Raw genomic sequence first — 24,102 nt, forward strand, 5'->3', positions numbered from 1 at the left:
AAAGTGTAATAACAATAAGTGAATTATGCTTTGTATTATTAAGCAGTATGTATTATTATCCGGTCATGTCAAATCTGCTTTTGATACTAATAAAGTGTTGGGATTAGGGGCGTGATTGGTTATGAATTTAGAATATTAATAATTGATAAATTATGGAATAATTATTTCTTATAAAAAGTTGAGTCAAACTCAAATCGGGGCACCACTCCTCTCAAACAGAGGAGAACAATCGGTTCTGAATGAACCATTAATTCATAACCTCCAAAAACAGTCTCATAAATTAAGCCGACTACCAATTTGGATTATGATTAATAATTAACTTAATAATTGATAAATCACAATACTACATCAATAGTTAGGTGAATTGAAGGATTGGAGTTCTACAGGGAAGAGGTTGGCAATATACACACTTGTGCAATACTAATCAGACCAGACTGTATATTTTATAAAACATTTATTAGAAAGACATCAAAGATATAAACAAGAATATCTACTAAATGTAACTATATACAGTGTATGTGTGTGAAAGAGAGAGAAAGAGGGAGTCTGTGTCTGTGCAGGTCAAATGGTCAAGTCAGATAGAGGTAGACTACAAATCAAGATGGCGGTTGACAAAGAAACTACAAGATGGCGGAATCAAAGATGGCTCCATCTTGAATGAGCTGATCCCCAACAAAAGCAACAACAAAACCTAATAAACATAACTGAAAAATTATAATAATAAAAATAATAACATGATAACATTTGTACACTGCACCTGTCTGCACTGATCTCTACAGTGACCTGATCAAATGGCTCCAGAAAGAGTGCAGGCCTCCTGCAGTTCCTCCCATTCCTCTTGGCTCAGAGGGTTGACCAGTGCATTGATAACAGCCAGGGTGGAGATGACTGCATCCTTGGAGTCCAGAATCTGTTTGAGCATGTGGAAGGTGGAGTTCCACCTTGTAACACACTCCTGTTTCAGCTTCAGCTCAGGCATGCCCATCTGTCGCTGGGTTGATTTGAGCTTCTCTGTGGCTGTTGTGCTCCTGTGGAAGAATTCCTCTATCACCTTTACTTTGTCCAAAGTGGGCTTCAGTAGCTTCAGAGCATCTCTTACACACAAGTTAATTGTGTGTGCAAGACATGGGTGATGGGTCCATTTCAGGGTTTTTATTGCTTTTGTTATGTTAGCAGCATTGTCACTAACACAGCACACAACTTTGTTTTCCACGTCCCACTCTTTTGCCACTGAGCAGCTGCTCTGCTAAGTTGTCAGAGGTGTGTCTGTCACTGAACTCAAAACAGTCCAGTCGACATGACACCATGTTGTACTTTTCAGTAAAGTGGCATTTAACTGACATGTAGGATGTGGTGGTTCGGGATGTCCAGCAGTCAGTTGTCAAACAAACACCTGTGGCTTTTTTGACCCTTTCTAGGAGTAAAGCATGTTCTTTGTCATATAGGCCTGGGCTGATTTTTTGGGAAAGCGTTTTCCTGCTTGGAAGTGTATATATTGGATTGAGAGCATAATTATAACTTCAAAATCCTTTGTCTTCCACGATGAAAAATGGCTGAAAATCTTGTGCTATCATTTTAGCCAGTTTCTCATCAATTGAGTCTTGTTTTGCTGGGATCATAGCCTTTTGCAAAAACTGGCTCATAGAGCTCTGGGATGTAGGGCTACTAGGTGGCTGTGGTGGTGATGCTACAGACATACAGTAGGAGCAGCAACAGTTGCAGGAGTTGACCAGGGGTCGCGTTAACCGAATATTTTCCGTCATTGACCGTTTTTTTAAAACGGTGACGGAAAAATCTGAGGGCCATCCGTCATTTTGACAGATTGCAATTCACACCCCTGACCACTTGGTGGTGAAGAGCATATTACAGTAAGTAGAAAGTAGAAAAGAAGAGAAATGTCACGGCAGTTGAGTGTCAGAAGTTTCTTTAAAAAGCCCAATAACTATGTTGATAAAAGAGGTGAAAAAAGAGGGATAGATGCAGATGAAGATGAAGGACAAACTCAGCCCTTGGCCTCAGCGGAGCGAGGAAGCGGCAGTAAGGAGGTTAGGCGAGTTCAGTGGGAGCGGGAGTTCTCCTGGCTGAGGAGGGCGGATAGAAAAATGTTGTGCGACAAAATAAAGATTCCCATCGGAGAATCTGAGCATAATTTCTGACCTGGACACTGTACTCAATGCATCTCGCTATCCTTGTAGTGCTGACATCATGTTAAAGAGCTATGGACAGGAGGCTTTGGAGCGCATCTGTGACCGGTGCAGCTGATCCACTGGTGCAGAAGGAGCGCATGTTGCAGGATTTCCTACCACGAGCAACTACGCGCAAGCAGGCATGTAATTTAAGTCCATGTGGACCAGGAGGAAGGTGTGAGACTGTGCGTTTAGGCCACAGGTGAACTGTTCATATTCCACTGCAATATGAACAATGCAATTGAATATGTCATTATTATCATTTAAAGTGACCGGTAAAAATTGATTATGACGGGATTTTTATGACCCTGTCAGTCAAAATGACAGACAACGAAAAAGTCTAGCGCAACCTCTGGACACCTTCATTAGCAGAGTCCCTTGCTGGTCTTTTCTCCAATTCCATTAATTGCTCTGTTGGATGATTAGTTTGCATATGCCTGTGCAGGTTGTTTGTGGAGCCTGCTCGATATGAAATTTTTGATGACAAAGGGAAACAGCAGTCCTATTTTATCAAAGTAGCATGAAGCCAATAGAGCAAAACGAGAGTGAAGCCAGCACAAGTAATTAAAAAGTACTTCTCTACATGCTACTACAGTGTTGAGACTTTAATATTCTGTACAAACACTGACGAGCCATGAGGTTCACGGACTCTGGTCCCCACTTGAGCGGGCAGACCAGAATAGCTTGTGTGACTTAGTGACTTTTTTAATCACTCAAGTTTGGTAAGGTGGTTACTAGCTAATTTTCCCGTGGGTTGACAAAGTTAGAAGTGATATTTTTTTATCACTTTACACTGACCTTAAAGAAGCTCTCCTTCTGCATGTATGGGCAGAGTTCCAAACATTAAAGTAACTGTATAATATAATAAAGAAGGTTAGATTTGGGACATTTTAGGCAAAAGAATAAAAATGGGGGCTATTCATAACATAGACTTAGATTGTTGTTTTCATACACAAGAAGAAATGAGACTAAGAAAGGGAAAGAAAAGAAAAGAAGGAGACAGAAAAAGGCTTCTGACAATAATTTTTAAACAGTTCAATTGCTCATTTGTATGCTTGTGTGTGGTTGGATGTGTGTGATTGTCTTCTCAGAATTCAGAAGGTGTTCTCTCTCTCCTTTTGGAGACCCACCTGCGTTACTAATCATTGGTTACCTAGGTAACAATGGACTTCCCGTGTCTGTGCCTCTGTGTGTGTAAGTGAGTGTGGGAAAGGGCTTGTCTCAGTGCAGAATTATGACTCATCCTGCTCAGTTGAGGGTGGCTATCCTCACACTCTTGTCTGGGAAACACCCACCCACATCTGTTACCTCTCAATCTCTCTCTCCTGTGTTTCTCGTCTCCCTCCATTTTCCCCGTCTTTCCCAGTCCTCTGACGTTTTTTTAAACAGAAGATATTTCCTGTTTCTACATGTAGGAAAATGCATAAATGCATGAATTATCCAGACTGGCCTGGAGAGTGCTGCCTGCACAGCTGCTGTTTGATTGACAACAAATTGTCTCATTTACTCTGGTGACAAAAACTGATCAACTATTTATATAACACATGGCTGACAGCATGACTCTTGAGACATTGTCATGTTCAAAAGATGATAATTCATTCATTGTCTCCCACTTTATCTTCCACGAGGGTCATGGGGCCACTGGAGCCAATCCCAGCTGACACAGGGCTAAAGGCAGGTACACCCCGGACAGGTCGCCATTCCATCGCAGAGCCAACAAATAGAGATGAACAACCATTCACTCTCACATTCAGACCTCATTCATTTAACCTCTGCATGCTTTTGTACTGTGGGAGGAAACCAGAGAACCTAGTGAAAACCCACGGCCAGACTATTGACACTGGCCATGAAACTCAAACGAATACTGTCCCGAAATGTCAAAAAGTAGAGAGCACTTTTCAAAAAGCTTCTTCTTCTTCTTTTAGATTCTCCCTTTAGGGGGCGCCACAGCTGATTATCCCTTCTCTCCTCTCCTGTTACACCAACTGTCCTCATGTCCTTCTGAGCTTTCTCTTTACAGAAAGTAAACAACATTAGAACAACCACTCTTTTGTAGGTATGTGTAGAAATGTCTTTTTAGCAGTTTAGCAGTAGATTGAGGTTACATTTTGTGTTACATGTGGCTCTCTGACTCTCTCTCTCCTCTCCGCCTTTCCGCTCCACTCATTTGTTCTTCATTTCTGTGATTCCCTGTTCGGATACTACCCACCTTTTTGTTACTTTCTGCCGAGATCTCCAACCCTTTTCCTTTTTGAGTCTTTTCTGATTTATCTCAGGGAGGCTGTAACTCTGTGTACACTCACTCCTTTCTTTTATATAAATAAATATAGGATTTCAACCTTCAAATAATATCTCCAGGTTATTTTGAGCCTTTTTAAATGATGTTAAATAATTATATTTTTTCAGATAGTCAGGGAGTTGATTCCAGGGACGGGGACCTTGATAACGTGTTACAAATTGCCCAAGAGTGGTTCTAAAGAAGGCAGTGTGGAGATTGGAAGAATTTCGAGTCGAGTAGCTGTGAACTTGGTTGTTAGATACAAATATATGACAGAAACTTGAAGGTAAAAGATTCATTCTTTGCTGGAACACAAATAAACAGATCTGTTACACATTTATATCATAAACTTTCAAAATGGCAAGTTTTTGAAACAGAGGACCTAAGCTCCCATGTGGTTCAGAGTATGTAATCATTCTAACAATGATGGTTCATCAACTTACAACAGGGTGAATGTCACCTGAGAAGGTCTGAATAGGCTACATGCACATCTCTGTGCATTACTAATCCAAACAACGTGGCACTGAACTCACCCGTGCCCGTAGCAAGACACCTGTCAAGTCTGGAATCAATCAGACCATCGGTTTTAAGAGATATGCAAATAACACACACACATATTTATTTAATTTAAAATTTTACTATTTCACTTTTATGTTTTTATTGTTTTTATGTTTTATACCTTGTTCCTGGGTACACACGGTGGTGTAGTGGTTAGCACTCTTGCCTTGCAGCGAGAAGACCCGGGTTCGAGCCCCGGTTGGAACAAGGGCCTTTCTGCATGGAGTTTGCATGTTCTCCCCGTGTGTGCGTGGGTTCTCTCCGGGTTCTCCGGCTTCCTCCCACAGTCCAAAAACATGCAATGTGGGGATAGGTAAATTGGACACTCCAAATTGACCATAGGAGTGAGTGTGAGAGTGAATGGTTGTTTGTCTCTATCTGTGTGTGGCCCTGCGATGGACTGGCGAACTGTCCAGGGTGTACCCCGCCTATCGCCCGATGTAGCTGAGATTGGCACAGCGACCCCCCGCGACCCTCTGGTAGAGGATAAAGCGGTAGATGATGACTGACTGACTGACCTTGTTCCAGTGTCTTCTTGCTCTAGAAATAAAGTTGACTTGACTTGGCTTTATGGAACTTGTCGTTTCTGGTCCTTTCCACAAAATGCGGCCTGTGGGTTGCAGGTTTGACTCCACATCCTTGGTATAAACCCATGCACTGTCACTTTTGCCAGCATGTGGTCTATCTATCACAGGTTAAACACAATCATCCTCACCACCAAGTCAGTGACAACAAAATGAAACCATGAAGATGTTGACAACAAATTAATTAATCAATAATCAAGAATTTTTATTGTCATTATGAGGATATAACAAAATTTTGCAGCGACTCCCGGCTTAAAGGCACACAATAAAAACGAAATAATAATACGAAAGACTTAACAAAACACTTCAATAAGACACAACAAAATGTAAAATATTATTAGGTTACTATTATTACTACTGAGAATGTTAATGTACCTGTAACTTATTATTAATGGTCACATTGCAAACTGGTTTCTATTTCCATTTAAACTAAGTGAAAATACATTTAACCTTTGCGGGAACTTACATATTTTAATAACATTTCATTTTCTATATATCTGTAAAATGTGTCATATTGTTTGGAATGACATAATTAAGTAGTTACTTAGTTACTGTGTGTGGAATTTCAAAGTGAAGAAAGGCTGAGAAAAGTGGAGGAAAGGTTTGAGAAACACAGGAGCAGAAATGTGTAGTTTTCTTGGTCTGCCTGTAGAGGACAGTGCTGCCTTTGTACAGACCCACAAGAAAACTGTAGACACACAGACAAAGGGAAGCTTCACATGTAAAAGAGCAGAAAATGAGTGTGTATCTGACTGGAGGGTTTCCCTTTTCCTTCATGCACCATTTTGCATTCTTTATATTCTCATATGAGTGTGCAGATCATTTATCTATCTATCAAGATTTTAGGTGGCGCCCCTATTGCATTGCAGCAAATTACATGCACTCACACAAGAACCAGACTAGGTTTGTCGCCCAATCTAAACAGTTAACAAGAAGTAGAATAAATTAGAAATAAATTAATACAAAAATGTTAATAGAATATTAACAGCTTACACAAAATATAAGATTTAACTACCCACAAAATAAAACTGTAAACAAGTGACATAAAATAAATTATAAGTACAATATAAAATAAATTAGAGACTGCTCAAAATAAGACATTAAAAAACCACTATTGACACAAGGAGGATTTAAATATAATTGCACACAATAACTACATTACAAAAAAAGGGATTTTACAGAGTGGTGTCTCGTGTATGGTGGGAGTAGTAACATACATTACTATTTTCCATAACAACTTAGGCCCCTCCATGATGCTCACCTGCTGTACCACTGACTGACGTCAAAACTAACTATTTATTGATTAGCAAGCTATGTTAAAGGCTACTATCATTCAAAAGCAAGTTAAGTTTTGAAAATTATTATTATTATTATTATTATCATGGTGGCGCTTGCAGTAGCAGCAGCGGTTTGGCTCTCTCTCAGTTTTTTATTGTTTGTGTACTTTTTAGCTTTTGTAAGCAAGACAGCGGCCGATATCAGCTATGATCATTCACGTTCATGTTGTACATCCGTGAACATCATATTGTCCCTGAAGTTGACAACTTCGCTACTGCCAGAGATTCTTCGTTCCCCAGAGAATCTCGGACTAGTCGCTATAACAACGAGGCATCGGTGGCGGAGAGAAAGGAAGCAGAAGCGGGGGAAGCGTGCAGGCTAGGCTAAAGGCTAACCAGTATAAAGCACTAACAATAGCACTACCTTCCTCGCGAACTCCAGGTCAGTCGTCAACAAGATGGACGGGATCAGAGTGAGAATCATGCCCTACACACTGTACGACCATCATCATGGAGACCCGGCTCAATGACAACTTACCGGACACCGTTACTCAACTAACAGGTCTCTCTGTTTATAGAGCGGACCGCACAAGTGACAACGATAAGAGCCACAGGGGAGAGTGTGTATCTTCGTGAACAACAAATGGTGCACAGCTGTGAACATGGAGGAGAGACATTGCTGCCCTGACCTGGAGCTCCTGGTGGTAAAGTGCAGACTTTTTTTTCACAAACATAACAATCATGGTCGTTTACATCCCTCTGAAAAAACTAAGGCTAAGCTTGCTCTGGAAAAGCTACATGATAGCTCTAGCAAATATCTCATAGCACACCCGGACAGTGTGGTCATTGCAGCTCGGGATTTTAATCATGTGGATTTTAAATTGGTCATGCCGAAATTTTACAAAAATGTGACCTTTGCAACTCGAGAGAACAATATACTCGATCAAGTTTACACCAATATCCCAGGACCATTCAAAGCAACTCCATCTGCACACCTAGGCCAGTGAGATCCCATCTCTCTTAGCCTGACCCCAGCATACAGACCACAGATCTGCAGAGAAAAAAACACCATCAAAACAGTGCAGGTATGGACTAAGGTAGCCACCTCAATGTTTCAGGACTGTTTTGAAGACACAGATTGGGGTGTGTTTGCAGAGGGGGCGGATCTACAGCGTTACACGAATTCGGTCCTGGGTTATATCAATTTCTGCACAGGAAATGACACAACACAGAAGACAATAACAGTGTCTCCTAACCAGAAACCATGGTTCAATACAAATGTGAGAGTGCTGCAGGAGCGAGATGCAGCCTTCAGGTAAGGGGACAAGCCGGCCTGCACTGTAGCACGAGGGAATCTCCACAGAGGCATCAGAGAGGCAAAGCGTGTGGAATGGCATCAAGGCACTGACAGACTACAAATCCACTAACCTGCTGATTGAGGATGACGTCACACTGCCTGATGCCCTAAATCAGTTCTTTGCTTGCTTTGACACCCAGAGGGAGAAAGCAGCTCCACTCTTCACCCTGGCTGATGAGGAACTAGCGCTGGCCCTCGAACAACATCAGGGGAGGGCCGTCCTGAGGGGAGTCAATGTGAATAAGGAAGCAGGCCCGGATGGAGTATCTGGGCGGGTTCTGAAAGCATGTGCCGACCAGCTCACAAGTGGGCTAACAAATACACTTCAACAAGCTGCTGTCCCAACATGCCGCAAAAGCTCCATGATCGTCCTGGTGCCCAAAAAAATCCCCTGTGAAGTGCCTAAATGACTACTGCCCAGTAAGTGCTTTGAGAAGCTGGTGCTCTCCCACCTGAAGGCTGCGCTCCCACCTGACCTGGACAAGCACCAATTTGCATACAGGACCAACAACTACACAGAGGAGTCCATAGTAACAGCCCTCCATCCCGCCTTGACACACCTGGAGACACCAAACAACTATGTGAGGATGTTATTTGTGGACTTTAGTTCTACATATAATACAGTCATCCCCCACAAGCTGGTCTCCAAACAGGTCTCAGCTCCTCCCTCTGTGAATGGGTCAGAGTGGGTAAAAATATCTCCTTACCCTCACCCTCAGGACTGGAACCCTTCAGGGCTGTGCGTTGAGCCCAATGCTTGTCACACTATTCACATATGACTGCACTTCCATCTACCCCTCAAACACCGTCATTAAATTTGCTGTTGACAACACTGTAGTGGGCTTGATCTCAGAGGATGAGACAGCTTACAGGCTGGATCATCTCATAGAGTGAGCAACAACCTAGTCCTCAACATCTCCAAAACCAAGGAGATTATCATTGACTTCCGTAGGACTAAGGTGGAACCGCACGCCACCCTCCACATACATGGGGAGGGACAGTGGAGGAGGTAGAAAAGCTGAAGTTCCTGGGAGTCATATTGTCGAACTGACTGGCATAACAAACAACACCATGCAGAGACTCTTTTTTCTGAGGAAACTAAAGCTGGCTAAACTACTACCTACAGAAGCACCATCAAGTCCATCCTGATCAACAGCGCCACAGTGAGGTACGCTGGCCCTCCTGTGTGGTACCGGTGCCAAAAACACCGCACCCCAAAGATCTCAACAGTTACAGGCCAGTGGCATTAAAATCCCACCTGATGAAGATCCTGGAGTGACTGGTGCTGTCTAATCTTCGCTCTGTGGTGAGATCAGCAATGGACCCACTGTCATCTACCTGCAGGACAGAGCTCTTTCTCACCTGGAGAAGTCTGGGAGCACTGTGAGGATCATGTTCTCTGATGCAGAATTTATCTGATGACTCTGCAATTGTCGGACTCATCACACATGAGGACGACAAGGAGTACAGGGAACTTGTCCAGAACTTTGTGGATTGGTCCCTGCAGAACCACCTCCAGATCAACGTGGGGAAAGCTAAGGAACTGGTGGTGGTTTTCTGCAGGAGACGACACTCTCCTCCAACACCGGTGAACATCCAGGACATGGACATTGAGATGGTAACATCTTACAAATACCTGGGTGTTCACATAAACAATAAACTGGACTGGTCTGATCATGCTGCTGCGCTCTACAGGAAGGGTCAGAGCAGACTCTGCCTGTTGAGGAGACTATGGTCTTTTGGAGTGCAGGGAGAACTCCTTAAGACCTTCTATGACTCAGTAGTGGCATCAGCCATTTTTTATGGAGTGGTCTGCTGGGGCAGTAGTATCACAGCTGCGGACAGGAAGAGGCTGGACAGACTGATTAAAAAAGCCAGCTCTGTCCTTGGATGTCCCCTTGACCCAGTGGAGGTGGTGGGAGAGAGGAGAATGGCTACCAAGCTATCATCTCTGATGGACAATCTCTCCCACCCCCTGCAGGACACCATCACATCACTAGGCAGCTCCTTCAGTAACAGACTGAAACATCCTAAATGTCTGAAGGAGCGGTATCACAGGTCGTTCCTTCCTGCAGCTGTTAGACTGTACAACAAACACTGCCCGCAGTAGATCACACATAACCAGGCTCCTCATTCCTCCCTTCCATGTGCAATATACTGTAAATTTTCACAAGTGCAATATACCTATACATATTCATACTGTAAATATCTAGTCCATACTGTGTATATTCTGCTGTCTATAAAGTACATTCTACATTCTATTTTTAACAAAGTGTTAATAACTTCATACATTGTAATTTTTATTTTTTGGTAATGTTTATTACTTATTATCTCAAAACTGATCAAGATGGCACGGGTGAGTCCAGACGCCGTCGCGACTGCTCCCCTGAGACTGTGCTTTTTATATGTTATTTATGCGACTTTCATCTTTTCTCTTGTGTTAACGTCTCCCACAACGATAGTCTATGACCGCAGTTTACGTCTGAGTGTTTTAGGGACATCTCCACTCACTATTTTAGGGTTTAAACACTCCTGCTCTACCTGGCCGAAGGAGATCCTACGGGACGCGGCCCCAAACAATGGACCCTCACCTCCGCGGAAACGCAGGAAAAAACATCGGGGGAAAAGGGCCGGAATCCGCAACAGACTGCGAGCGAGTGCACACCGTCCACCGCTGCCCAGTATCCTGCTGGCTAATGTCCAGTCCCTGGACAACAAGCTGGACGAGATCAGGGCCCGTGTACGCTACCAAAGGGACATAAGGGGCTGCAATGTTCTTTGTTTCACAGAGTCATGGCTGACCCCCGCTGTACCAGACCACGCCATTGTTCCTGCAGATACTTTCGCATGGACAGGACCAAGGAATCTGGTAAAAGCAAGGGGGGAGGCGTGTGCATCATGACAAATAACAACTGGTGTGATCCGAGGAATATCTCAGTTCTTTCACGTTCCTGCTCGCCACATCTGAAACATCTAGCGATTCTTTGCCGACCCTTTTACCTGCCCAGGGAACTCACGTCGGTCACCATTGTTGCTGTTTACATCCCACCACATGCGGATACGGACACTGCTTTGGCTTCACTTCACGACACAATAAACAAAGACCACAACAAGCACCCGGACACTGCCCTCATCGTGACAGGTGATTTCATCAAAGCCAATCTCACAAAAGTTATGCCGAACCTTTTCCAGCATGTGACATTCCCGACCAGAGGATGTAACACGCTGGACCACTGCTATACCCTTCTCAAGGACAGCTACAAACCCACACATTGCTGGCTTTCGGTAAGGCAGACCATGCTGCCATCTTCCTCATGCCGGAGTATAAACAGAAGCTAAGGGCGGTTGCCCCGGCAACGAGGCAGGTCAGACGATGGTCTGCCCAATCCGAGGCCACGCTGTAGGACGCACTGTGCGACGTGGACTGGGACATGTTCCAGGAGTCCTCCGGCGATGACGTCAGTCTGTTTACGGAAGTGGCGACGGACTTCACTGCTAAGCTTATAAATGATATCATCCCCGTGGTGACTGTGAAGGTTTTCCCAAACCAGAAACCGTGGATCGATGGAACTATTTGCGAGGCTCTGAAGGCCCGAACAACGTCCTACAACGACGGACTAATCTCCAGTGACATGGTCCCTTACAGAGCGGCATCCTATGAGCTCTGGAGGAAGGTGAGGGCTGCCAAACAGCGGTACAAAGACAAACTGGAGGCATCGCTGGGCGATCGGGACACCAGGCGTATGTTGCAGGGACTGCGGAATATCACGGACTATAGAGGACGTAAAGAATCATCGGTTGCTGTGAATCCTTCGCTAGCAGAGGAATTGAACTCCTTTTTCGCACACTTCGAGACCTCTAGCGTCGCAGCTAGCACTAACGCGGAGGAGCCCAGCTTAAACACCGGTGATTACCACGCACTGTCCGTCTCAGAGCACGACGTGAGGAGAGCTCTGAGGCGTGTGAACAGCAGGACGGCATCCCCGGCCGGGTGCTGAAATCATGTGCTGGGCAGCTATCCCGTCTTCACCTCTATTTTCAACCTGTCCCTGGCTCACTCCGTTGTCCCTGCCTGCTTCAAGAGGTCCACCATCATCCCTCTTCCAAAGAAGCCCAGCCCTGCCTGCAACAATGATTACCGCCCAGTAGCACTCACCTCCGTGGTGATGAAGTGCTTTGAAAGACTGATCAAGGACTTCATCTGCGCTTCACTGCCCAGCTCACTTGACCCTCTGAGGAAATTCAAGATCTCCTCAGTGCTGCAGAAAACCTTTTACACTGCAGCAGTGGAGTCTGTGCTCACCGGCAGCATCACTGCGTGGTATGGCAGTTGCACTGCCAGGGACAGGACAGCTCTCCAAAGAATGATCCGCTGTGCTGAACGCTCCACCAGGACAGCACTGCCCACTCTGCAGGAGATCTACACGAGGCGCTGCACCAGCAGAGCCAGGAGGATCATAAAGGACTCTCACCACCCATTTCACACACTGTTCCAGTGGCTGCCGTCTGGCAAACGTCTCCGCTCCTGCATGGCCAAAACAGAGAGGCTGAGGACGAGCTTCTTACCTCAGGCCATCAGGATGCTGAACTTTCAACCACCCACATGAATACTCAGCCCTTCACACACACACAAATATACATTCAACCCATTCACACCGCCCACACCCCACACACACACACACACTCAACCCACAGTTGCACAGTGGGGCTTGTTGTAAAGTCATTTCACTGGGGGTGTACTTGTACATCCACATGTGAAAAATAAAAACTTGATTCTTGATTCTTGATTCTTGAATCTTGAATCTTTATCTTTACTGTCTTGCTACTGTAACAATGCAAATTTCCCCACTGCGGGACAAATAAAGGACTATCTTATCTTATCTTTTACCCCAGAGCTGTTGCCTCCATCACCCCACCTCCATCATAACAGACATTGTCATATACATGTATGTTATACATGCTGCTTACTATACCTCATTATTATTATTAGCATCATTATTTGAAGTTGCATTGACACCTTTCTATTGCACAGACACTTTCTTTTTATATACTGCTGCTATTTATTGTGCCAACTGCAACAACTATGAACATTTCAACAAAATTTCAACAAAAGAGAACACAACAGAACACATTTGAAACAGAAATATTCAGGCTTCGAATATGACAATGACAATGATGGTGTCGGCTGCTGCTACCGACTCCACCAGAAGGAGAGGTGTGTGTTGGTTGTGTAACAGGTGCATTTGTAGAGAGGGCCAGGTTACATAGTGCAGAGCACACACGCACATTTTATTATTAGGGCCAGAGCACTAACACAGTAGTGCGAGGATCCCCAAAGGATCACATTTGCTAGTTACTAAATGTTGAAGAATGACGGAAATTGGCACGCAAATCAGAACTGGTGAAAATATTTGATAAAATAAGGGAGTTCCGCAAAATGGCTAGTAGGACAAAGCTGAAACTTGGTGGAAACATGTTACAGTCCAAGATGAATAAAAACTGCAATTATAGTATATTATATTATAGATATACAGATTAATATTCATTCTTTAAAGAATAAATCAATTAAGAAACTATGAAAATATTTAGGAGGACCTCATCGAACATATCAGTCAACGAGGATGCATGCCCCTCATCTGGTGCAGACAGACAAGCCTTTTTTTTCAGCGCACCGCTCCTGTGCTGTGCGTTGTCCCTCTCCTAGTGGGCTCTCCATATCAAACGCAGCCTGGATCAAGCGCTGCTTTATCCCCACATCAAAGTAATGATCTTTATAACGAGGATCAAGTACAGTTGCGATGAAGTGCAGGGGATCTGTATAGATTTTTGTAAAACATGTTGACAGACTCTTAAGAGTGCACTTTTCTTTGTTTTCACTCTGTGTTGTGTTTCAATCTTGTGTAGAGAGAATGTTCTCTGGTGTGAAGTGAATGTCGCAGGGAGTTCATAATCTGCACTGTATGCAGCCAAGTTTCGCTTTTGCGCAAAGAGACTTTCCAGCATTTAATAGGTGTTGTTCCACTGTGTACTCACATCTTGTTGGAACAGTATTATTGGTGTTCCAAACGCTAAGACTAAGCGGGAATAGACAGGCGCGTGCTGGCCCCAGTGTTTTTATGCGTCATCACAACATCCTGTTTTGGTCGTTTTGTTTCAGTGATAAAAGTCTTTCAGCCAAAAACCTCTGCCCGCCCCACCTCCTGCCCCCTTGAACCCATCCCTTTTCACTTTGTTCAGTCAATTGCTTCTGATCTTCTTCCTTTCCTCACCCATCTGGTTAACACATCTCTATCATCTGGTTGCTTTCGTGACTCTCTTAAAGAGGCCAGAGTGACCCCCCTCCTTAAAAAAACCACCCTTGACCCGTCTGAAGTAAATAACTACAGACATGTCTGGGTTCTTCCTTTTCTTTCCAAAACTCTAGAGCGTGCTATCTTTAAAGAATTTTAAAGAATTTTAATTTTATTAAAGAATTTTAATTTTATTAATCCCCTTAGGGAAATTATTCCTCTGCATTTGACCCATCCTAGAATTAGGAGCAGTGGGCTGCCACACTGAGTAGTGCCCGGGGAAATTTAATTAACTCTCTTCCGGAAACAACCTTCTCGATCCTCTTCGGTCTGGTTTTAAAGCAGGTCACTCGACCGAAACTGCACTTCTTGCTGTCACTGAGCAACTCCACACTGCCAGGGCTGCCTCTCTCTCCTCTGTGCTCATCCTCTTGGAATTTCTGCAGCGTATGACACAGTTAACCACCAGATCCTTACTTCCTCCCTTCAAGAACTAGGTGTCTCAGGCTCTGCACTTACCCTACTCTCAACCAACTCTCTTGGTTCTGTCTTGGGCCCTCTCCTCTTCTCTCTGTACACCAACTCTCTTGGTTCTGTCATTCACTCTCATGTGAGTTGGGTGAGTCAGGTGAGTTCTCTCTTTTCCCAGCTCTGACACACATGTAGCAGAACGGATTGTCTGACCGACATCTCTCAGTGGATGTCTGACCATCACCTGAAACTCAATCTCGACATGACTGAGTTTCTTTTTCTCCCAGGAAAGGGCTCTCCCACCACAGACCTAACCATCACCCTCGACAACTCTGTGGTAACTCCTTCTCATACCGCAGGAACCTGGGTGTGACACTTGATGACCATCTCTCCCTCACTGCCAACATTGCTGCAACAGCTCGATCTTGCAGATACATGTTGCACAACATCAGAAGGATACGGCCTCTTCTAACCCAGAAGGCGGCACAGGTTCTGGTCCAGGCTCTTGTCATCTCACGCTTGGACTACTGCAACTCCCTCCTGGCTAGTCTCCCTGCATGTGCCATACGACCTCTGCAACTCATCCAGAAGGCAGCAGCTCGACTGGTCTTCAACTTACCAAAATTCTTCCACACTACACCGCTCCCTTCACTGGCTCCCTATAGCTGCTCGAATCCGCTTCAATACTCTAGTGCTTGCGTTCCATGCTACAAACGGATCTGGTCCAGCCTACATCCAGGACATGCTCAAAACCTACACACCAGCCCGCCCACATTCACAGAACCTAGCTCCCAAATGGTGGAACAAGCTCCCCATTGACATCCGGACAGCAGAAAGCCTCCACATATTCTGCTGCCAAATAAAAACACATCTCTTTCGACTCTACCTCGACTAAGACGACGACAACGACACACAAAAAAGAACCACTTACTTATAAATCGCACTTATGACTAGCACTTTATAGTTTGGCTTACTTGAAGCACTCACTTACGTCTAGCTCTTGTTTGTACCTAAATGTTAAAATGCACTTGTAGTTGTAGTTACACTGTAAGTTGCTTTGGATAAAAGCGTCTGATAAATGACATGTAATGTAAAAACCGAAAATGCCCACATTCAGTGCAGTGGAGAACACAACAGGCTAATGTGAATATTCTGCGTCTTGGGTTGGGGAGTGAAAGCACTGAGTTCTGCGGTGATGAAATATCACCAAGTGTCACGTTTGAGTTTTTACTTTGAATTTCCCTGATGTCATTGTGTAAATCCACCACTCTGCTTGTGTGAGGAATACTAATGTGATGATTGTTCACAAACTGAGTCTGAATCACACTGACTCAGAGTTTCTTACACTGAAGCACGTAAGAAACTCAAAGAAGCTTTTTGTTTTATTTTATTTTTTAGATCAGATCAATAACTGGAGTTATTGTAATTTTAGTGAATTCCACCGTTCGCCACAAAACATGAAGTGACCTGTAACTTTGCTGTACATTGACTGATCTGCTCAAACTTCTCACATGAGACAAGAGACTGACCCTGAACGCATCCACAAACATGAACATGACAGGAAGTCAGCCATTTTGAATTTAGCCACTGTTTAGCCACAAAACAGGAAGTGCCCCTATAACTTTGCTGTAAAATACCGATCTGCTTGAAAATTCACACGTGAGACAAGAGACCCAGCCAGAAAACATCAGCACATAAAACCTGAGCAAAGGGCATAATGCCACCTGGCAAGGCAGTCATTTTTGAGGGTGTAAACATGCATAAAAAGGCTGGCATATCTGAGCACATATATCGGACCAACATAGGGCTGGGCGATATATCGAATATACTCCATATATCGTGGCTTGTTGTCGGTGCGATGTAGAAAATTACTATATCGTGAAACTCGAGTATACGTTGTCACACATTTGCTTTTAGCCACGGACATTTAACTCCAGGCTTCTCACACTGTTTTTCGGCTCTCCCTCTCACAGAGAGACAAAACAAGCGCACCTAGTTACATACGTCAGTCGTGCAACGTCACACGCCCTCGCCCAGCAGAAAGGTAGCGGTAGCAGGGGCTAACGGTAACGTAACATGGAGGAGGACAAATTAATTCCAAAGAAAAACAGCACAGGATCCATCGTCTGCCGGTGGTTTGGTTTCAAGAAGGAAGATGTTGAACAAACAACGGTGATATGCAAAATATGTCGCAAAAGCGTCGCTTCAAAATGTAGCAGTACATCAAATTTATATCATCATTTGAGAAACCACCCGCTAGAAAATGAAGAGTGCTGGCACTCACTGTTCAATAAATACAGTTTTGTTAACTTTGACTTAGATGTGATTTCGCCTTTTTTGCATGAAAGTTTAAAATTAGCATATATTAATTCAGTATGAACAAGAATGTTTTAATGTAGACATATAGTATCATCATACCGGTGTGATTGTATGCATCAAAGTGTTAATTCAAGGCTAAGGCAAAATATCGAGATATATATTGTGTATCATGACATGGCCTAAAAATATTGCGGTATTAATAAAAGGCCTAGACCAACATAAAAAACACCTCCACCTTCAACTTCTCCATCTCCATTTGCAACAAAAACAGTTCTCTCCACTGCTCAAACGCAGACTTCCATCATTACAGCCAGACACGCTCATCACCAGGAATCCGCTTGTTACCGCTTTAAAAATGCCTAAATCGACCAAATTAGCCTTAACATTATATTTAATGTTTTCCTTCCCCTCGCTTATCACCGACTTCCAACTGAAAATGCAACAGTTGCTCATGTGAGCAGCAATCCAGCAGCTCCTCTGACGGTACTTTCAGAAACTTTTCTGCATTCGCCACTCTCAGCCTCTCAACACAACACAGACACAAAATCCACTACTTCCATACACAAGAACAGCACTACGACCTCAATCATCTCCCCTGCAGCCCTGTCCCTCTGACTTGGCTAACCAAACACTAACTAAGCTCCCATCTTCAGGTGGTAGTTGTGGTGGGTATTTATGCACGTAACTACCGCTGACTCTGCAATGCAACCAGTATCTGGCACCTTCGCCAGACCACACCACAACCAAAGGAGTCTGCACATAAGCCTGACAGGGACGAAAACATCAGAGACTTACAGCGCTGCACCGGACTGCTGAACTCTCCGCCACATGCACCTTAAACCTGGCAGCACACTACAAGAAAGCTCCAAGCAGCTGCTTAGTTGGCTCTCAGGGAATCACTGCATGCAGAGGCTCTTCACTGTCCATGGTGATGAAATATATCTGAGCATTTTGCCCTGCTACTGGCATCTCAAAGCCTTAAAATGACAACATATGTATATAGAATGACAACATATGTATATAGAATGACAATGGTTAAATCATTTAGGGGCATAAATGCAACACTCTGATTCCACATACATTTACTATGTTATATATATTTTGTGAATATTTAAACCTGGTGTCAGTCAGTACCATGTGCCATGCTGCACCTGATACTGCCTCCTGCATGGTGTTACATCATGGAGGAAATGTGAGTGTACTATATTCAGTTCTGTAGTGTAGGTTTACATGCAAAAAGAAACATGTGAGACATGTGAGACATGTGGGACAAGTAGACCTCCAGTTCATTAGCTCAACCATCTGCCCATCTCTTAAATTTTTTAAAACCATCAATTCAGACTTGTCATGAGCTGAATAAAGACAGAAATGTGTGGAGTGGAGAGGAAACAGTATCTGTAATTATTTTCATGTGTCACATTGAAAATGACATACTATGGACAACCTGATATTTATTTATTTGTCTGTATAAACCACTGTATGAGTTTTCCCGCCCTGCCTCTCATGCCCCACACCTCACCGCCCCACTATTTGAGAATATATTTATTTATATATACATATATATATGTATATATATATATATGTATACATATATAGTAAGTCCATGCACCTAATCCTCCAAGAATACTGTATGTCCGTGACTCAAGTTGTTTTGGGCGCTGGTTTTGAAAACGTAGACATCTCCGTTTTCCGGTGCGGTATTTTTCAACTCAAATATGCACATGTGTTACTGAGGTTAGGGTTAGAGCAAAGACTTTAAAATTGGTATAGGGAGTCGAACCCTTGTCGACCACACTCCGGTGCAATGCTCTCATCACGGAGCCAACTGCCGGTGGTGACTTTAGCGAAGCTACTAAATACCATTTCCAAGGTACTACCAGGTTGCTGTCATGTATACAACTGCTAGGGGCGCTGGCTTTGAAAACGTAGACATAGGTCGTAATTCCTACTATATATATATAGTAGGAATGACTATATATGTAGTATATATACTACATATATACTACATATATCGTCTCCAATGTTCTTTGTCTAATGGCCTCCTAATGGAAATGATCTCACAGAGGATAATTCAACTAAACAGACCCTGAATTTTAATTAACTATGTAGTTTTGACTTCAAATCGGCGTTACGCACGCACTTATGCAGACAAACTGTCACCATATTGGCTTTCGATAGATTTCACTAGAGCGGCGGCACACGCGCCTCTTCGCTCCTGTCAGTGGAATACAGAGGAGAGAGAGAGAGAGAGAGAGGTGGGGGAAGTGGGCAGACCTGTCGTTTCTCCCCGTGTCCAGATTCATCCTGTAGTCTGTCTCGCGCCTGTTGACCATGGGGACAGAGACACGAGCTCTTGGAGGAGTCGCTCAGTGACAGCTGCTGCTCTCTGCACTCACAGACGTGACGGACAGGTAGAAACCGTGAACGGCAGCACAGACATGCAGTGAGGTGAAGTGTCGCGTTTATTGTGGACTTAGTGGCTGAGGATGGGGCTGCTGTAGCCGCTGGAGCGGAGACCGGACCCGAAGGTTTGTGTCTGGCTTTTGTCTGCGCTCCGTCCTTCCGGTGGACACATCTGACAGGACCGGAGAAAAGGACGGAGACAGCACTATTGTTTCGGCGGAGACATGGCAGCGGCCATCGCCAGCGGTTTGATCCGGCAGAAACGACAGGCGAGGGAGCAACACGCCCACCGACCGACTGCTCACCGGCGGCGGAAAAGCCCCGGTAAAAAGCAGGGGCTGTGCAACGGCAACCTGGTCGACATCTTCTCTAAAGTCCGGATATTTGGACTAAAGAAGAGGAGACTTCGAAAGCAAGGTGTGCGGATAGGCTGCACGCACGCACGCACACACACACACACACGCGCGCGCACACATGTTCTCGCGCAGCATTAGGGCACTCATAGACGTAATTAATTCCCAAGCCCCCAACACTAACTTAAACCATCACAACTTAATGCCCAAATATAACCCTTAACCTAATATAACACTTAATCCCCCGAAAAAGCCATTTAAAGTTGTGAGGACCGGACAAAATGTCCTCACTTTTCCAAAATGTCCTCACTTTTCCAAAATGTCCTCACTCCCTATGGTTCATATGTTCATAGATGCACATACAAGAACACACAGGTTTGTGCAGCTATTCTTCTTAGGAATCTGCGTTGATGTCCATTCAACAATAACAGTTAATACCTAACCTTAACCTAACCACAATTCAAATCACACAGAGACAGGTGTTTGCACAGCTATTCTTCTTAGGACGCTGCATTGGCTTCCATTCATTTGGACATTCTAAATAAAGTGTTATCCCAAACCTTAACCATAACCAGACAATGACTAACACAAACCTTAATTTAACCACAATATAAAAACTTAACCCTAAAACTGACCAGCTCCTGCAAATGAGCGTCTGTCTCATTAGGACCAGATTTTGGTCTTCATGAGAACTATTGGTCCTGACAAGGTCAGTGTTTATGCCAGAAAACGTCCTAAAGAAGTAACAAATACAAATATGCACACACACAAACACACACAGTCATGTCTTTACGGTTCAGTTATTTTCAGGTATTTCCATTATTGAAGCCATAGACTTATCTCTGTGTGCATCTCAACCATGCTCATCAATAAGGTCATTTTCATGTCCTCATTCAAAGTTACAAGTCACAAACATCTGACTTTGCCTCAAGAAACATAATAACAGTCGGGAAAATCACATTGACATTGCATGAAACGTTGTTCTTTATGTGGAGGTCAAATGGAGTGTAAATATCAAATCCAGTTCAAATCAAGTGTGTGATATCATGGGATGGATCTTTGTGATGTATCGTGAGCATCAAAGCTGAAAGTGAATGCAAACTGATGAGTTTGTTGTGATTGTGGGCTTCGGTGTAAGTGATGGAAAGCAGAGGCTTTGAGTACTGTTGTAATCAGTTGATTGTGTGAGGAAAGCAGCAAGTGACGGCAAACAGAGCCAGGGAGGAGAGATGGATTCAGGAAATTAGGGAGCGATTGGAGGGGAGGCTGAGTACAGACGACGAGATAGAGAGGAGGCAGACATGAGGAGTCACGTTGATGGGAATAGGATTTCACCAGTTCGGTCTGGTGAGGGAAGGATATTAAGGAGTCAGAATTCCACATCATAGTGGGAAATCCTTTCTCTCCTCCACCTCCTCCCTTTTCATTTAGTTTCCTTGTTGCTTCGCTTTCTCCAGTTTTCTCTCTCCTCTCTTCCAATGCTTTTGGCCTGACACCCTCTTTACAGTCCCTTTTCCCTTTTTGTCCTTCCAGCTATCAACAACCGCCTTCTCCCCTCCCTTTTTCCTCTTGTCTCATCCTATTTGTCACCTCTCTTCAACTGATGTCTTTAATTTGAATTTCACTTCCTTTACATTACTACAGAATTCAATTCAATTCAATTCAATTTTATTTATATAGTGCCAAATCATAACATACATTATCTCAAGGCACTGTACATCATGGAGAGCAGAGAAAACCAACAATTCACACAATGAGCAAACACTAGGCATCAGTGGAGACAGGAAGAAATCTGTGACAGAACAAAGATGTGCAGTCATCTGCCTCAACCGGTTGGGGTAATAATAGTTGCCTCGAAACTGGATCTGGATCCTGCAACCTGCAAGATGAGGACACACACAGATAGAGAGAGAGAGGGAAGGAAGGATAGACACAAACTAGGGAGAGAAAGAGACAAGGTTAATGACATATAATAAAGTCATATTCATACCCTGAGTGTGAGAGAGTGAATGTGTGTGCACCACAGGAAAATCCCCCAGCAGTCTAGGTCTATAGCAGCATAACTAAGAGATGGTCCAGGTTTCCCTGAACCAGCTCTAACTATAAGCTTTATCAAAAAGGAAAGTTTTAAGTCTAACTTTAAATACAGAGAGAGGCTCCGCCTCCCAAATTGTCATTGGAAGCTGGTTCCACAGGAGAGGAGCCTGGTAACTGAAGGCTCTGCCTCTCATTCTGCTCTTACAGACTCTGGGAACCACAAGTAAACCTGTATTTTGTGACCTAAGTGGTCTGTTAGGGTGATAAGGTAAGACTAGGTCTTTCAGGTATGAAGGGGCCTGACCATTAAGTGCTTTGTACGTGAGGAGGAGTATTTTAAATTTAATTCTAAACTGTACGAGGAGCCAGTGTAGAGAAGCTAACACTGGAGTTATGTGGTCTCTCTTTCTAGTTCCTGTCAGAACTCGTGCTACAGCATTTTTAATTAATTGAAGGGTTCTAACAGACTTGTTGGAACATCCTGATAATAAGGAGTTACAGTAATCTAATCTAGATGTAACAAAAGCATGAACTAGTTGAACTAGGACAGAATGTTTCTAATTTTCATAATGTTCCGCAGGTGGAAGAAGGCTGTTCTGGAAATTAGTTTTATGTGTGAATCAAATGACATTTCCTGGTCTTAAGTAACTCCAAGGTTCCTCACAGTGGAACTGGAAGCCATGGTGATGTCATCTAAAGTGACAATGTGATCAGAAAGTTTTTCTCTGAGGTGTTTAGGGCCGAGTATAAAGACCTTCACAATTAACTTTTGTTTGTAGTGAGGTTTTATCATTAACATGAACAAACTGTAATCTATCAGATAAGTATGATTTAAAGCAGCAGAGGGCAGCACCTGTGATCCCAAGAGTCTGCTCCAATCTCTGCAGTAGAATATTATGATCAATGGTGTCAAATGCAGCACAAAGATCTAAAAGGACAAGTAAAGAAACTAGACCATTATCTGAAGCCAAGAGAAGATCGTTACTAACTTTAACCCAGTGGTTCTCAATTATTTTCTGTCATGCACCCCCTAAAGGACAGACATTTTTGAAATACTATTGAGAACCTGATGATATTTATTTATTTATCTGTATAAACCACTGTATGAGTTGTCCCGCCCTACCTCTCATGCCCCCCTGACACCTCATTGCACCCCCCACCCCACTATTTGAAAAGTACTGCTTTAACTAGTGCTGTTTCATATGATGTAATCTAAAACCTGACTGAAAATCTTCAAACAGGCCATTAATGCACAAATATTCACATAATTGATTGAGACAAAGGGAAGATTACATATAGGTCGGTAATTAGCTAAAATATCTGGGTCAAGGGTCGCTTTTTTGAGAAGGGGTTTAATAACTGCTATTTTAAATGTATGGGGCACATATCCAGTTTATAAGGATAGATTAATTTGAGTCAATATAGAGCTGTTCATTAAAGGAAACACATCTTTAAACAGTTTGGTGGGGATAGGATCTAACTGACAGGTTGATGGCTTAGATAATGAAACTAATGATGTTAACTCAGGGAGATCTATAGGGGAGAAACTGTCTAACTGTGCACTTGGTGCTTCTAAAGCTCTTGTGCTAAAAGATGAGTCAGTCCCAATATGAGGGTGGAGATGATCTTTTTTTTTCAAATTGATGTTATTTTATTCACAAAAAAGTTCATAAAGTCATCACTGCTCAGTGTTAAAGGAATAGATGGTTCAGTGGAGCTGTGGGTCTGTGTCAGCCTGGCTACAGTGCTGAAAAGAAACCTATGATTATTCTTATTTTCTTCAATTAAAGAAGAAGAATAAGCAGCTCCAGCTTTATGTAGGGCTTTTTTGTAAGCTACAAAACCATCTTTTCAGTCTACTTAAAATTCCTCTAGATTACTGGAACGCCATTTTATTTCTAATCTACGTACTGCCTAGAACTACTCGGTGCCAGACCCACCCAGCCTGTTCCACGGTCATGACAGCCCATGTACATAAAGCATAAAAAC

At 43.5% G+C, this 24,102-nt stretch overlaps 1 protein-coding gene across 2 annotated transcripts in view; it reads left to right on the top strand.

Annotated features, from left to right (window-relative positions):
• LOC131446212 (fibroblast growth factor 14-like) overlaps positions 1-24,102 on the top strand; it is an 86,660-nt gene that overhangs the window by 26,641 nt on the left and 35,917 nt on the right. The window contains exon 1 of one of the 2 annotated variants that reach the window (XM_058617331.1): positions 19,550-20,140. The exons of the other annotated variant lie outside the window; for it this stretch is intronic. Within the exon in view, the coding sequence (XP_058473314.1) occupies positions 19,948-20,140 (193 nt within the window). The 5' untranslated portion in view covers positions 19,550-19,947. Of the gene's footprint in view, positions 1-19,549; positions 20,141-24,102 lie in introns of those variants that run through there. 2 annotated transcript variants of the gene reach the window in all.

The sequence above is a fragment of the Solea solea genome, chromosome 2, assembly GCF_958295425.1.
Source record: "Solea solea chromosome 2, fSolSol10.1, whole genome shotgun sequence".
Taxonomy (NCBI): domain Eukaryota; kingdom Metazoa; phylum Chordata; class Actinopteri; order Pleuronectiformes; family Soleidae; genus Solea; species Solea solea.